General features: G+C 42.4%; 1 protein-coding gene across 5 annotated transcripts in view; it reads right to left on the bottom strand.

The window, feature by feature from the left end:
- Positions 1 to 8: 8 nt before the first annotated feature.
- Positions 9 to 15,806, bottom strand: part of LOC143213364 (uncharacterized) — a 66,132-nt gene continuing 50,334 nt past the window's right edge. For 2 of the 5 annotated variants that reach the window (XM_076433133.1, XM_076433134.1), the window contains exons 4-8: positions 11,899 to 12,104; positions 10,521 to 10,722; positions 9,195 to 9,422; positions 6,872 to 7,182; positions 9 to 4,235 (exon numbers count right to left, since the gene is read on the bottom strand). In XM_076433133.1, coding sequence (XP_076289248.1) covers positions 3,728 to 4,235; positions 6,872 to 7,182; positions 9,195 to 9,422; positions 10,521 to 10,722; positions 11,899 to 12,104 — 1,455 coding nt within the window. In that variant the 3' untranslated portion in view covers positions 9 to 3,727. Of the gene's footprint in view, positions 4,236 to 6,871; positions 7,183 to 9,194; positions 9,423 to 10,520; positions 10,723 to 11,898; positions 12,105 to 15,806 lie in introns of those variants that run through there. The other 3 variants (XR_013009964.1, XR_013009961.1, XR_013009963.1) reach the window with 2 other exon arrangements.

Genomic DNA, 15,806 nt, shown 5'->3' with positions numbered 1-15,806 from the left:
AAAATACATATTGTCGACGTATAATATTTATTAACTCTTTCAACGCGAGCAAACCCACGCGTTGATTCTGGCTCAGCACCGATCACATGTATGTATTCGCCTAGCCTACGTGCTGTGTACGTAAACGCGCGTACACACCGGTGTATACACATATATACATAAACGTATGTGCGTGTAAAAAATGTAACCTTAGGAAATGAATAGAAACGGTTTGCCGTTTTCTCATTGTCGCGAGAGACGCTCTGCTGCGATCGACTCTCTCTCACTCACTCACTCTCTCTCTCTCTCCCATGCATACACGGACAAACTCACACACATGCATACAGCTAAAAATGTCTCCTCTGTCAACGATCCTCTTTTGTCTGACATGACCACCTTCGTGCAACGATGCTCGTCTATAAGTACTTTCACTGGGTCGAATGAGAAAATGTTCGCGAGACTGGTCGATAACGAGCGAAGTCATTACAACGTGAGCTCACACGTCGATTCGAGACGAAGCCAAACTGAAATCTTTTTCTAAACTAGCGGGTAATGTTCCATTTTGATGAAGCTCCGATCGCGATCCCCTTTCGGCCCTTTCTCCAAGTAAAAACGGTTTATCAGGATTCAGACGAATCCTTCGTGAGCTTGGTAAGCTCTCGGATAGGTTTCGGCTCGGACAAAGTTTCACCAAAACCGACGCCGGCGACTCAACAAATCCTCCATTTTTCGAAAATGGTTCCTCGCTGCGCAACCGATTCCATCGGGTACAAATAGAGCTAGGTGTAAACGGTGGTCTTTCTTCTGGTTTCTGTTTTTTTTTTCTTCATTTTCTCTCTCTCGCTCTCTCGTTTAAACATTACGCATTCTACGCGCTTGCTATAGATTAAATACTGGATGTTCTAGATACATATTATACATACATAAACTACGGCTAGGTATTGATCCTATGGATATGCGTATGTTTTCTTTATACGTTGTGCGGACTTATAGGTGTGTTCGAAAAGAACGTATTAACAATACAACAGTATTAAATATCGAATCTCACGTTATAGCCGGCAATGTAGACCGAGGTGTAGGCCAGAGGGAGCGAAATGACGTTTGATTGCACCGATGAGGAGGTACTTTCTGTAACTCGCTGTAGAATGGTCGAAATGAATGATTAATGATTACAGGCAGTAACTCGTAATAGAATCAATTATAGTATCTCTCCGATAACTTACTGTGAGTCGGGAGACGTAGCGAGACGTTTGGGAGTAACGGAAGCTGTTCGTCTTCGTGCTGATTGGCTGGCGACTCGCTGCAGCCACGCAATTGGGCGTGTACTGTACATTGCGTACGTATAGGAGCTTGCGTGCTTTGATTATGTTCTACATTTGGCAGTATACATTAAGAACTTGATATGTATCTGGACTACGTTTATTAGTTTTTGCAAGACACGATTTGTTCAACGAATTAATTTCAAATAATCAAAGTGCGTTAACTCTTGACCCACATATTTGGACATGTACAAAACTTCAAAAATATAGCCAAATATATACACCACTGTGCAAAAGAAAGAAGTACCTGGCAATATTTAATAGAAAAGCGTAGAAAATCAAATAAGAACACAGAGTTTTGAAAAAGGATTCCGTTGTTTAATTGAATAGTTCTGAGAATTATGTGTTATTGCTGATTATTTAATAATTTAAATGCAGTAAATCAATCATTGCACAATACAATTTCTACATAAAGATATTGTCTGTCATTATATCTTATAATTGTACTGGGTGCTTCTTTCTTTTGCACAGTATATAAACATATCGTGGAACATTCACGAATAAATGTGACTTAATTTGAAGCTACTGTGAAGCTGCACTGCCAAAATAATTGAAGAAATTAAAACATCACGTTAGAGGCCTGCGCGGTGCCGAGTGCGCAACGAAAAGGAGGGGCCCTAGCCAGTAAGTCAGCCAGTAACAACTAAGACGAAACAGCTTCCACTGCTCTGGAGCGTCTCGGTGTTTTCCACGACGTTACAATGCGAAACATTTCAACAACACAAATCAGATCGCACATCGCTCGACTCCGACTTAGGCCCAACACGATAATATCGACGATCCTACAATCGATTCTCCCGCGTCGATCGGACTCGTTCGGAAACAGAAACGAACGCCTAGGTAAATGTATAGGTATAAAATCGTGAAAGAAGCACCATAGCGTAAGAGATGCATGATCGACCTAGGAAATTGGGCAGACGTTCGGCCGGCGTTCTGTCGGCCGATCGCGCATCTTTCTCACGTAGAAAAATATCCTTCGTCAACTTTGTCGATGAGCGTCGCGCCTTTGTCGCTAGTTGGACAGGCGCCGTTCTCTCCCCGGTTCTCAAAAAACGAGATTTATGTGTTTTCGACAGGGACTTATACCGGTACGTAAAATACCGGTATCATACCGGTTTCTTATTTCTTCCTAACCGTTACAGAAACCGAAATATCGGGATACCGGTATATTTGTATATATTTACCGGTAACAATTTTTCGAGTTTTCCAATGTATAGGATACATTAACTGCTTCACGATCATAAACGAGGTATTCCGCGACTCACATGTCTTATTAATAATTAATGTTGATACAAATTTTGGTAAATATTATATGTTATAAATATGTTTAAAAATCGCTTAACTGAGAGGTACAATAAATCCCCTATAAACGCAAAAAGGCCGTACACGATAAACGCAAAAGAAATATCCCCTCCACTGTAGTAATCTGATCTCAGCTCGGGTATATCGGTGTGAACCACTACTAATACGACGCGGAGAGTCGCAGTCGCCGGCTCAGTTCAAAGGCCGATGCGTCCTCACAATGTAATACCAATATAAAATTTCTTTATTATTACTTATTTTTTGATGAAACCAACAGGAAATATACCAATATATTTGTGGCATTTTTCTGATTAAAATAAGACTAAACACGATATAATTTCAACTGTATTTAGTGGTTTAATAGACGATGAACAAGGAAGGACAGCGTATGGGAAAGGAAGAGATGTGGAGAGTCGCAGTCGCTTCGACCGCGCGGTCTCTGTACACGCGCTGTCCTCCTCTACGTTCGGCTCGGCCTTTAAAGCTCAAAAAAATAGTGTTCGTCTACGAACTTTGCAAACGAATATATAAAGTATAGATTATAGAGGATCTACTGTACATCTGGAAGGTCTTTGGCTTAATGTTTTACGACGGCCACGGTAGATACGTCGTCGGTGGATAGTTTGCTTGAATTCGGACTCACGTTTCTGCCTTCGCACGGAGGGTTTTACGACGGAACGTATTTATATTGTTGTATACTTAACTAATTTAGGTGACTATGTTTCTTGAGAGTTCTTGGGTAAGTAGCAGGCAGTTCCTTTTTATTTGGGGCATCCTTTGCATTGGAAAAACTGAAAGAATACCGGTATTTATTTCGGTTTCGGTAGAATATCGGTTACAGCGAAACCGGTATTTTAATGATTTCGGTTTTCATTAATTTCGCTATTATTTCGATTTCGGTACAGCCTGTTGGCATAATACCGGTATGAAAACTTGACCGGTATTAAGTCCCTGGTTTTGGACACGCGTGCCGCGAAGAAGGTAGAAAAGATCGGCACGCGTTTCGGAGCGTCTCACGGAGAAGCGCGAAACTAAGGGCCACCGTAGTTGTAGAAATAAGTTCTGGCTACCTTGGGCGTGCCGGTGAAGTTACCGATATCCCATAGTTCGTCGACGATGGTCTTCTGCTACCTGACCAGCTTCAAAAGGGGACCTGTCTTCGTTCGTTGCGTGACAGCCGGGATAGGTTCTAACTTGGGCAGCAGACATTCGGCGCTCAGATCTGTCCAGGTCTTAGCGACGTTCTCGGACAATCTGTCCTTGTACTTGTAGGCCGTACGATCGACCAACGATTGCGTCTTGATACAGTCGTCGCCGCCGAACTCGCAGACCCTATAGTGATGGAGGATCGCCGAGCTCGATGGCACGTTTAGGGTACCGTGTCCCGGGATGAACTCCCAGACGAAGTGATTGCCGGCTTCCACCACGTTCTGAGGTTTGCATATGTACTTGGATCGTTGCTTGTGCGGATGCAGCTTCGCTCTGCGACGCGTTTTCCTAAGCGTGATCAGGCCAGCTTCGATCGGCGTGCGACTCGTTACTATAAACGGATCGTCCGCCCATTGGAGATAGAAGAAAGCGTTCTGGAACGAATACGCTCCGGTCGACTTGGTATTCATACGGCTGCCCATCCATCTGGGGAACATCGAGTAACACCCTTCAGCCGAGAGAACCACTCCGACACGATAAGTAGTAAATATCGGGCGAGACTAGTTAAGTGGAAAATGTGGGACGTTTTTAGTGGATTAGCCGGGCTCAACGGACACCCGATTCTGTTCTACTACGGATTCTTCTTACGTGATCTCTTGATTTATGGACAAATGATCTAATTCTATTCTCGCCGATGTCTATTTTTACCTGACACCGTTGTAATGCGTTTCGAGATGGTCTTATGTAAATCACTGCGTCCGTTCTGACGTGTCAGACTCGGAGATCGAAGCAAACTGTTAGCTTTTGGTTCGAATTTATACAGGCATACCATAGCTGGCTGTAAAATATATTTTAAATGAAATTATTCTGTTTTTGGGGAGACATCTTATATGGCGGTTACGAATCTTCTCTAGACGATAAAATGACCTTGAACGACCTTCGAAGATGAAATAAAAATATACAGATCTGTATAGTAAACAGAGGCCACCTTAGCCACCATAAAATATCTCCCCTGAAACAGAATAATTTTAACTGAAATATTTTTTGCAAGGAGCTATAGTTTGCTATGAGAACCTATCTACAGTACGAAAACAGAATTGGGTGTGTTTTAATTGGACAGAGTAACAACTAAGATTAAATTACTTTGAATAGAAAGAAACTTTGTGTATACAGAAAATAATATTTCTACTGAACAACAACTTTCAGAAATTTGTTTTTACACACTGGGAACTAAGGGTATGAAAAATTGTTCTCATCAAAACTATTTGGGGGCTTCGAAGTATAGGTAAGCTAAGGTTTAGGATAGGGACTTCCTTGGTTCTTTTCAGAATTCTATAATTGCCCATAATACGGAAGAACTTACAATTACTGTGGCAGCTCTCGTTGAATTCTTCTCAATAAACGCTACCATATTATGAATGAGAAAATATAGCGTTTCATTGAAAAAAAATGAACTTGATATTGGAATCTGCCCCATTAAAAAAACTGTCTGTAATGTACAAAAAATATGTGAAATAAATAGATGTCTGTATATTAAAAAAGACGTTCTAAGATACGTATTACAAAAATGTTATCAACGTTGAAAAATGTCGCTTTTTGTATTCGAGCAACTTTTGCAAGAACATTTTTTCCTACCCTAAGCTTTTCATGAGGTATTGTACCGTGTCCAATTAAAGAGCATAATCCTTTAACGTTTATATCTTTAATAAATGTTGTACTTTCTAACCGTTAACGTTTTAAAACGCATTCACACCATCTTTGATACAGTCGTATAAAATGAAAAAAGCTAATTTAAACATACTTTTAACATTAAAAAAATTGATTTGTTTGAGTTCAAAGCGAAAAGCTTCTGTTGAACCGTAGCACTGTGCAAAAGACTATCAAAAAATGTGCTGATTTTCCGAGGGTTCAAACCCCTTGGGTTATACCCCCGTAAAACAAACATTCTGTACATAAGTTGCTTCTGCTTCCACGAAAATAGAAGACCTGGAAAGAGCTTTTCTTCTGAACAGACGAAAACAGAAAATAAAACTCGCGCAAAGGCACAAAGTACGTATACAGTCAGTCACAAAAGTCTACACACACCTGGCAACATTAAAATCTTCAACAACAAAATAATGATTTTGAACTCTGTGAAACTTTGATATCGAATGAAGAAAAGCTTCAGTTTTTCTCTCGGTTTATACAATATAATAAAAAGCAAACTAATTCGTCACTTTTACAGTTAGTCAAATGCAACTTTATTTTGCATTCAATTTTTTCAATCACCATACCCTATTGGAATTAATTCTGAACACTTCAATTTGTACTTAAATTTCGCATTTAGTTAATAAATGATCATTTATACATATTTTAATATTCTAATCATTGTTTTCTAATTTCAGGGCGTCGTTTATATACAAAAATCAGTTAAAAATCATTAATATACAATAAGAATTACGAGCCGTATGATGTCATACTTCTCGGCAACCGAGGCCTCTCGAGCTTCTTGAACCCTCAAGGGGGTACACCTCGCAGGAGTGGGGATAGTTTTGGGGCAATTGTCGGTCAGACATTTGGGACATTTATCGATAAAATACTGTAATTTGTACCAGCGTTTTTTTCGTAAACGGTAAACATTAGAAAAAAACCGAAGAGGAGAATGTTATAGTATATTTTACTAGCAATATGACAGCGTATCTCAATTTTTTTAATTTTTAACTAGGGGGCTCCGCCTTCATTTTCTTTTTAATATAGGGTAGTATACTGCCTGGTTGAACTCGTCTTAATGCCAGTTTTCATTTGATGTAAAAAAATATGTAGCGTTTCATTAAAAAAATGAATGTCACCTTTGTTTCTAGAAAAATATTAAAAATAGAAATAATTGAGATACGATATCAATATTGCCAGTAAAATATACTACAACTTCCTTCTCTTCGGTTTTTCTCTAGTGTTTATTGTTTATGGAGATTCATTGATTACTGGCGTGGGCGTAGTCTGTCAAAAAGAAAAAAGTTTAGCAGTTACCAGGTGTAGGTTAGATTTTTGCGATGGTCTGTAGGGAAATGGGGAGACGGGATAAATGAATCCTACGGTTGAAAAAAAAAGGGAGGCATTTGTTTGTCAACGATAAGTAATCTCACCTTATGAGATCAATGATCGTGTCGTTGTGCCTCGGTATAATGAACTCGTCGAGGTCCACCAGCGCCACGTACTCGTATTTGTACATGGATCGATAAAGGCAATCGTTCAGGGCGGCGAACAGACCTTCCGTGCGGATCTCGAGCTGCGAAATCATGTCCAAATGGTGCCAAGGTAGCACGGTCACGAGACCTTTGGCTTCGTAGTACTTGAGAGCGCATCCGGCCTCCGCGCCGACCGTGTCGTTGTAAAGGGTCACGTGCGTGGCGCCGAGCAGCCCGTGCAACTCGATAAACTCCACAAGTTGCAACACCTGCAACATTATCGCGCCCAGAGAGACAAGAAGAATAGCCGGGTCGAATCGATGGTAATTACGCGTCGCGTCGCACAGTGGTCGATTTTTCGAAAAAGTCGGTCGGAGATCAGTATCAAAATTTCTCATTTATCCGCGGAGATAATAAGTCGTTGCATATGAAATGTCCGATTTTAGAATGCAACTCTTGGACAACGTTTCGATCAATAAATTCGATTACAGTTTATAGTGTTATTGTATAAAACTTTCAGGTACAAAGCTGAAGGCGGTAGACTCGTTTCCAGGATTGCAAGGGTGCGATTGGACAAGAACATGAGTGGAGCCAGCTCGCATAATAAATCAGACGGGAGAAATGCGAAAAGCGGGGGGCTCCGTCTGTCCCTCCAGCGAGCCAGAAGTTGAGGGAGGAAAGGGCAAGGACGTGTGGTTTTTTTAGTGGGTATTAGAGAAACCGAAGACCTGTTTCCCCGAGTCCCACACCAGCCCTCTTCGGGGGGTGTACGCAAATGTATTTTTTCCATACGTCCTTCAACTAAAAAAAAAGGTTTGCAAGGGTGCGGGATTCGCATTCTTATTTCTCGATAATGTTAGGTTGGCAACCAAGTTCGCGACCTCCACATTGTCTCAAACAAAGTCATTTATATTGTATATTTTTAAGCACGAGTATTTTATATATCAAATTAATCGCAAAATTCCGAGCTTTCCAATGATATTTATATATGTTAGTTCAAAAGGAATGGTCACTGAATGAGGTTTTAATGTGTACAATAAAAGAATTGCATATGAGGTTTCTCAGAAGTCAAAAACGCTAGAGAAAAAGATCGATCTAGGGCGCAATCGCCTTCAAAAGTCCTACTTTCTCGTTTACGAGGCGTAATTTTTAAAATAGCTACACGCGCAGTTGTTTGCTTCCGAATAATGCAAATTACGTCTCGTAAACGAAAAAATAGGACTTTTGAGGGCGATAGCGCCCTCGATAGAATCTTTTATTTAGCGTTTTTGACTAGATAAAACCCCGTTTTCGTATTATCGAGAAATGAGAACGCGAATCCCGCATTCCTGCAATCCTGGAAAAAGGAGTCTACTACTGCCTTAACACTAAATGTAGCAGGACCAGTCAAATGACCGATTCTAGATGTTTTATTTCACAATTAATGAAATTATAAAGATGTTTTCATTAGAAATGATTTAATAAATATCTTTATTAGAGCACGTATTATAATAAGAATCACGTAAAGCTTAAATAAATTAGATCTTGTCATTTTTGTAAGGCAACCACGTGCCTGTTACTTTTATATTTATTGTATAATTTCACTTTTAAATAAAGTTCATTTCAACGTCAACCAACGTGACTGTCATATATTCTTTTTATATGTCTGGAAAAATAACTTAGTGACGATAGCGTTATGTGATTTTTGGTCGAAATGTGGTGATTAATTAACGTACTAGTCGTTGATGGTAAAAAGAACTACAAAATCAAGATAGCAATCTTGTAAATGAAAAACGTGAATGATCATAATATCTCATTTTTACCGTAATACAATCAAGAAACTTTGTAGATAGAATACATCGAGTACAAAATTGCGTTTGTAAATATCAGTGCTAAAAATTGGACATTTCATATGCAACAACCTAATAGATAGATAGATTTATTCAATAACATATTTTCCATTCATGAATAAACTTATGAATAAATACATCAGAATTTCATCTTTGAATTTTAATTTAGAAACCTTATAAATAAAATTCATTCGAAGCGAACTTGTCAGGCACGCGTATTAGAATGAATGAATTAAATTATACAACAAAAATGATTTTTCTTGTCCCAGTTTTCCTACTTATCGACCGCTGTGCGTCGCGCAGTGCTCCCGAATCGCCAAAATCCGGTTGATCCCAAAAATCCTCCAATTGGATAATAAATTAAAAAATTCGTTTCCGAAATTTCCGACCAGGTTTCAGCGATTTGGTAGCGTTGCGCGTCCGAACGATCGCGGACGATCTCGTACACATACCCGGTTGTAATCGTAGTGCAGAGGTTTCACGCAAACCGCCAACAACTCCTTGTCCTGCGTCCTAGTTTCCGGCCGGTTTTGCACGAGGATGCGATTGGTCGGGGCTGCTTTCAGCCTGGCCACAACGCTCACCGTTTCCGGTACTCTATCGGTCGCCGGCGACTCTTTAGGTAACGGACAGATGACGAAGCACGCGCTGTACTTCAAGTTCCAGTTCTCTCTGATCACCTGTCGGAACGTGATATAAACCTGATCGCCAATCCGAATGACGAGGCTCTAGAGCTCGCAGCCGGACGAAATGGAGCACCCAGGGAAACGTTGACGGTGCAAGTCGAATGAAACCAATCTGATTTTCAATTACAGTAAAGTCGCGATCTACCTCCCATCGCCTGTTCCGAGTAGGGACAGAGATCGTGTACGGCAGTGTTTCTTTTGGAGGGGATACACACTGATTCTAGTGCAACAATCCTGGTGCAGCGGGAGTCTACTGTTGTGTACGAAGGATATACACGTCTGCTACTTAATGCCGATTGTTCTTAACGAGGGATTGTCAGTGTTACAACAGTTATACAGGGTGTCCCAAAATTCGTGAAAATCCCGAAAGGGGGTGGTTCCTGAGACCATTTCAAGCGACATTTTCCTTTGCAAAAATGTTATCCGCGGCTTTGTTTAGGAGTTATTAACGAAAAACACGGACCAATCAGAGCGCGACCTAGACGCAAGTTGCCACAGTCGGCCCGGCGCGCGCCAAATGTCTATTTGCCGAGTATGGCAACTCGCGTCTAGGTCGCGCTCTGTGTACAAAGGTGTACAATGCTCCCCAGTGGAAGGGGTAGGCGAAGGGATTAATCACAACTTTACTGTAATTGCCGAACATCTTGTTAATGTAGAATCAATAGCATCATCTGATAGCACGAATAATAATCTTGAAATCATCAGCATTGATCAACACTAAGCAAATGCTCTAATGAGACGAAAGGCGTTGTTGAGTCAGACCGGGCAAAGGGTTAAGGTGAGTACGAATAAAAGGTTAAAAGTTTAGGAACGCCGTAAACCTAGTGCACGCTAACGCAATGTCGTTTTGCGCTGCCAACGTTCCCCCGGTTAACGGTGGGCGGCCGCCAAGGAGAAATACATCTTGCCCCTAATTTGCGTGCGGCGCACAAGGCTGAGCTTGTTCGAACGCGTTTGAAAAAAACTATCAAGAAAAAATCCCGTTTCCCGTTTTCGTAACGACGGAACTTGTTACCGTTTTTTTCAGATTTCTTTTTTCGTTCTGTTTCCCGGGGACTGAAGTTCGTAACCTCGTTTGCTCGGTTGACGCACCTTTACTTTAGCTGCCACCGTCACGGAAGCGGTCACGTTCCCACCGTTCTCCGTTCGATACCAAAATCTGCACCAGACACGCTCCGGTCCTTTGGTCTTCGTGGCGCTTATTATGCGCACCATGCCCTGTTTTTTCCCTGCCGGCGTGCCTGCGCCGCCAACCCTGTCGTCGAAGTACGCCGAGTACACGAAGAATTTGAATCTGCGGACAGTAAGTACGGACTCGTTAGAATCGGACACGGTAATTGTTTAGAATGGGGTCGACGACCTCGTTGAATTCATCGATCTTTAAATATATTGTCAAGGTCAACGCTCTGAGCAACTGACGGGTCCGCTGCAAGAGGGAGCTATGCCATTCGTGTTGCGAGATTTAGCTCCCTCGTGCACAGAAGTCATAACACGCAAGGAAAACGATGTCTCGTAAACGGACTGCGGTCTTTTATGCAAAATAATACTTGTACAACTCGATTTAAAATCATATACCAACATCCTGTAATATTTTTAATGTTTTTCAGTTGTGTTTTCTCTCATTAATGCATAAAATTCTCAGTCTATTGATAAACCCAATCATAGCAAATATGAATAATTAGCTACACAGGGTGTTCATGTTGTTACTAGACAGCATGTTTCTTGCAAATAATAAATATTAGAAAAAATGGAATTGTGTGTTTTAATGGTGTTTGTACTGTTTCTTTTTAGAAATGAAGGTGACCTTCACATGAAAACGTGTAGAGCTCGTAATGAAAATTTAAAATACGCGTTTTGTAGATGTATGTCAGTTATACGCATGCTGAAAATTTCATCGAAATCGGTTGACACAGAAAAAAACAACACGCATCGAAAGATGTAAGAATCTGTGGATTTTAAGTAGAAACTGGCCAAAAGTCGCGAGAAACTATGATTTTCACCACACTGTAGCTCTTGGGTGTGTTAATCGATTTTGACGAAATTTCCAGCAGGTGTATAACTAACATAAATCTGCAAACCATTTATTGTAAATTTTCAATAAGGGCCCAAATAAAAAAGTTTTAACAAATGCTCTTCTTATTTTCGCATGCAAACTTGTAAAATGTAATTTTTGGAAAATCTCTTTTGCAGATCATTTAGTAAACCAATGCTTCTACATAATTATTTACTATCTTCAGAAAACATCAGATCGTTTGGTACAATTATAAAAAAGTTATACTGTTTTAAAGTGTGTTCAAATACTTTCGTGGCTCGCTGTACGTCGTGCGTGAGCTCCCGTGAAAAGTTCGAAAACGTTGAAACCCGTGGTGGCGATTTGAAACGTGACCCATAGGGATCTGTGCGGGGTCAAGGTCGCGTTAGTCGCGACCGATAAATATTCGGAAAAGCGTGTTATCAGGTGTGAGCGCACCTAGTTTTCGTGACTGGTAGCCATTCGGCATCCGTGATCCTCAGGCTCTGATCGGGTTGCGGTAGACGAGCTTCCAAGTTCGGTGGTAAGCTCGGTAAACCTCTCGGGTCCGGTTGTATCGCGGTCTTCTGCCCTCCATCTTCTCCGTGCACCAATAATCCGATATGATCGTCGAAGCTGCCCTTCAAGCCGATATAATCTTCAGCCTGCGTGAGAGCCAAACAGAGAACCGTTCAATAAACCCCGTCTGTTCCGCGCTGCGATTTTGATGGATACCTATCAGAAGAAAGGAAAATACAGCTCGTCCGGTCTTTTTCTGACCGGTTCGACAAACTGGTTTCAATGCAATTTCATTGTTCGAACGGCTCTTTCTCTAACGGAGCTGTAGTCGAGTATGCTAACGCGAACAGTTTTCATCAATGAAACCGAAACGCTGCTACGAACAAAGACACGAGAGGGCTTATCAAATAATAACACGTTTTCCGCGAGTGCTCGATCCGATAACGATTCTTTGCGCACACAAGGATTCGATGAAATTGGAAACGCCTTGCTTATTCCCGCTTTTCATAACCGAAAGCCTGTTAGCAGATCTAGCACGAGCTAATTGGTCGGGCGAGTTTGCCATCACCTTTTAGGGACTGTTCGTTTAATTCTCGGTGCAACGAAGAAAACTTCGTTGGGTTGTTGTATCTATGTTGGTTGTAAGCAGATTGCGGATTTTATGCACTTATGACAACAATGGGTAGGTCAAATATGAGACTGTAAAGACACTAGCGGAATTGAATGATCATATTGCATCTGGTTTATTGAAATTATTAAAGGAGGAGGTACACTTTCATTTAACCTCTTGCAACTGATTCGGGAATTTCTATTTTGCACGAAAATCCGCAGTCTGTTTACAAGCTGCATTTATGACCATATTATATGTAAAGGATCCGCCAAAAGGGACGCTGTAAAGTGATCGTGAATTTAGCAGTGACGCCATGTTTATTTTCTGTCATCTATACAACCTTTTGTTAGTTGAATGTTTTCCATTTATCGCTATGGAGTCATATTCGATTGAACACCGTGTTAAAGTTATTCAGTTGTGTTAAAATTATCGAGTTGTTGCGGTCGTAATTCGGTGAACGCTTAATTTCAAAGGAACGGAAATGTGAGTTGGCCTACTCGTTCATGCGATTTGACAGCTCTCGACTTCTTTTGTGGGGGTTTTTGTAGAGCAACGTTTACGTCAATGAACCAGCTACCATCCAAGATTTAAAACACATTATTGCCGAGATAAATGCCATTGAAGCTACCATGTTGGAAAACGTCATGAAAAAAAAGTCGTGGTGGACACATAAATTGCACAGATCAAAGTTCAAAATAAAATAATAAATTTCGTTTTATCGTTAATCCTTGTATTTTTAATTTGCATTTACTTTACTGCGCCCCTATTGGTGGACCCTTTGTATATGTATATGTATATACTGTGTATATTGATTTATATAAATATATGTACATGTTTACATATTGGGTTGGCAAGAAAGCAATTTCGGTATTTTAAGGTGAAATACAATAGAGCCCAATTCTTTTATCCAAGCAATGAACTTTAATGAATAAGATATGTTCCCTTTTCTTCGAGGATCTTTTGCCAAAAACTGTAAATAAGAAAATATTTTATTGATTAAAGTCCATCGCTTCAATAAAGAAATTCGGTTTTATTTCACCTTAAAATACCGAAATTACTTTCTCTCTCTCTCTCTTGCCAGCCCAATATATTATATTTATACGTGGGAGTCGACATGTTAATTATTTTTAACGAACCGTCAAGTTCGCGTGCTTAGTATTCGCAAGAACAGACAGAATTTGATATAGCTACTGACACCAGAGTCGCCAGAGATTCAGATTTGTCTCTCCACTCTACCTTTCCCTTCTACGACGCTGTTCCCCACTCCTTCGGCCGCGGGCCGGTCACGTGACGCGTTTCGGCAGAGAGGGGGTAACTGTTTCCCCTCCTCTCCTCCGGCGACTCTGACTGGACATTAAAAGTTTGAAAGGTTTGTAACGATCCGCCTTCGCGATGCCCTGTAGCTCAAGAGTTACCAGGGTTCGTTAGGATGGAGGTAATGAAGGTTGTGCGAAGTCTGGTAAAACTCAGGTTTATTTAATAATAATTCCTGGTGCCTGGGCGAGTTTCTGGCGGCGGCGATCTCTGTCGTGACAGCGGTAGCTGACGCGACAACGGCGACGGCGGAGGTTCGCGGTCCGGCGAGAACGCGGCGGAGAAACGGCCGGCGAACAGTCAGCCTGGTCGGTCAAGGCTCGGTCGGCGCACTTACAACTAACACTACACTAATTTACGGCGCACTTACAACTGACACTATTCTACTTACGAACTACGGACGCGGGTTAAAAGACGGGCCGGGTGCGGTCCGGACAAGCGAGACCATGCTTCTGGCGGACACGGTGCGTTGGCGATTCCGGACTATGCTACCGCGGCTGGATTCTGGACGCGGGTAAAACGGCGATCTCGTCGTCCAGCGGTATCTGGCACGACGAGCCGGTCTGGTACGGTGCGCGAATCTTCTCGCGACTTGCGGGAACGTCTTTCCGGAGACGGTGCTACGGATGCGCGGATACGTCGCGGATTCCGGTACGTCGCGGTTTCGACGGGGAGCGTCTCCTGGAGCGGTCGTCTCGACCTGCGGACTGGACGGCCTCGTCGTCCAGCAGGAACGTCTGTACACTCGAACGGAAGCCCCCGATCGAAGAGTACCGAAGCGCTCGCGTCCTGGACGCACCCAGGAGTATTCGAGCTCGTTCACTGACTGGCGAGGGTGAGACTGTCTCCAGGTGAACTCCCGTGAAAATTCGTCTCGTTCTGCCTTATATAGACAGAAGACGAAAGCACGGACCACGAAGAGTGCCGCTCGCGTCGCGGCTGATTCTTCGCGGTGATTGGTGCGGGCCAGTTTCGGCAAAGTCTACAAATATGACTGCCGTTCGATCGCTCTTACTCTTAGGCCTAGACGCGGCTCGCGACGAGACGTTGTCTCGTCGCATCCCCCCCTTTCTTCGGAGACTAGTGACGAGGCGATGCCTCGTCACAGGTTGAATCGTGTTTTTGCGGGAATCTGCGGCATCGATTTTCGCAAACAAGTTGGCGCGAAACACCGATACGTCTTCCGAAGGAATTAATTTGGACGCGCAGCCGCGAGTGTATAATCCACGATGATCCGGAGAGGGGTAGGGGCGTACAATCATCTCCAGTTTAATATACCCGCGTAAATCATGAGTGGTATCATCGTATCAAATTTAAAATGTGCGTGATGCCGCGTTAAAATATCGGCGGCGGCGTTTTTAGTGACTTATTACGGGGGCGGTCGTTTCAGTTTTATTAGTAGAGTGGCCGCGCGCTCTCGTAGCCGTTCAAACGGATTTTCCGCGTAATCTCGCGAATTCTCGGCATAAAATCCTCTCCGGAAAGCTTCCACCGTTGGAGCAAAAACCTGTATCGCTGGTTGATGGACACTTTTTTATGCAGCTTCCGCCGACAGACCGTGTACGCATACGAATCCCGTATAAATTCTGCACGGACGCGGGCGTCCACTTTCTCGGCCGTAATTACCGGCCCGGCAAATAAATGGTGTGTAGGGGTTTTATTACCGGCCGGTTAATAAGCGCGACGTCGCACACCAGTCGGCCTTTGCGAATAGTTTATAGAACCTTATCGAACCTGTCCTCGAACTTTTATGCCAGCCGTAATTCACCCCTATGTTCTACAACCGCGGTGCAGCCGGCAACATAGCTGCATACGAAATCAATTAAAGCGATGTTAACGTGTCCACTGCTAAACCAACGACGATAAAATTTACGCAGAATGGATATACGGTGTAGCTTTCGTTGGAATTCTCGGCAAAAGCGTA

The sequence above is a fragment of the Lasioglossum baleicum genome, chromosome 11 (assembly GCF_051020765.1).
Source record: "Lasioglossum baleicum chromosome 11, iyLasBale1, whole genome shotgun sequence".
NCBI lineage: Eukaryota > Metazoa > Arthropoda > Insecta > Hymenoptera > Halictidae > Lasioglossum > Lasioglossum baleicum.
This window is presented reverse-complemented; position numbering and strand designations above follow the sequence as displayed.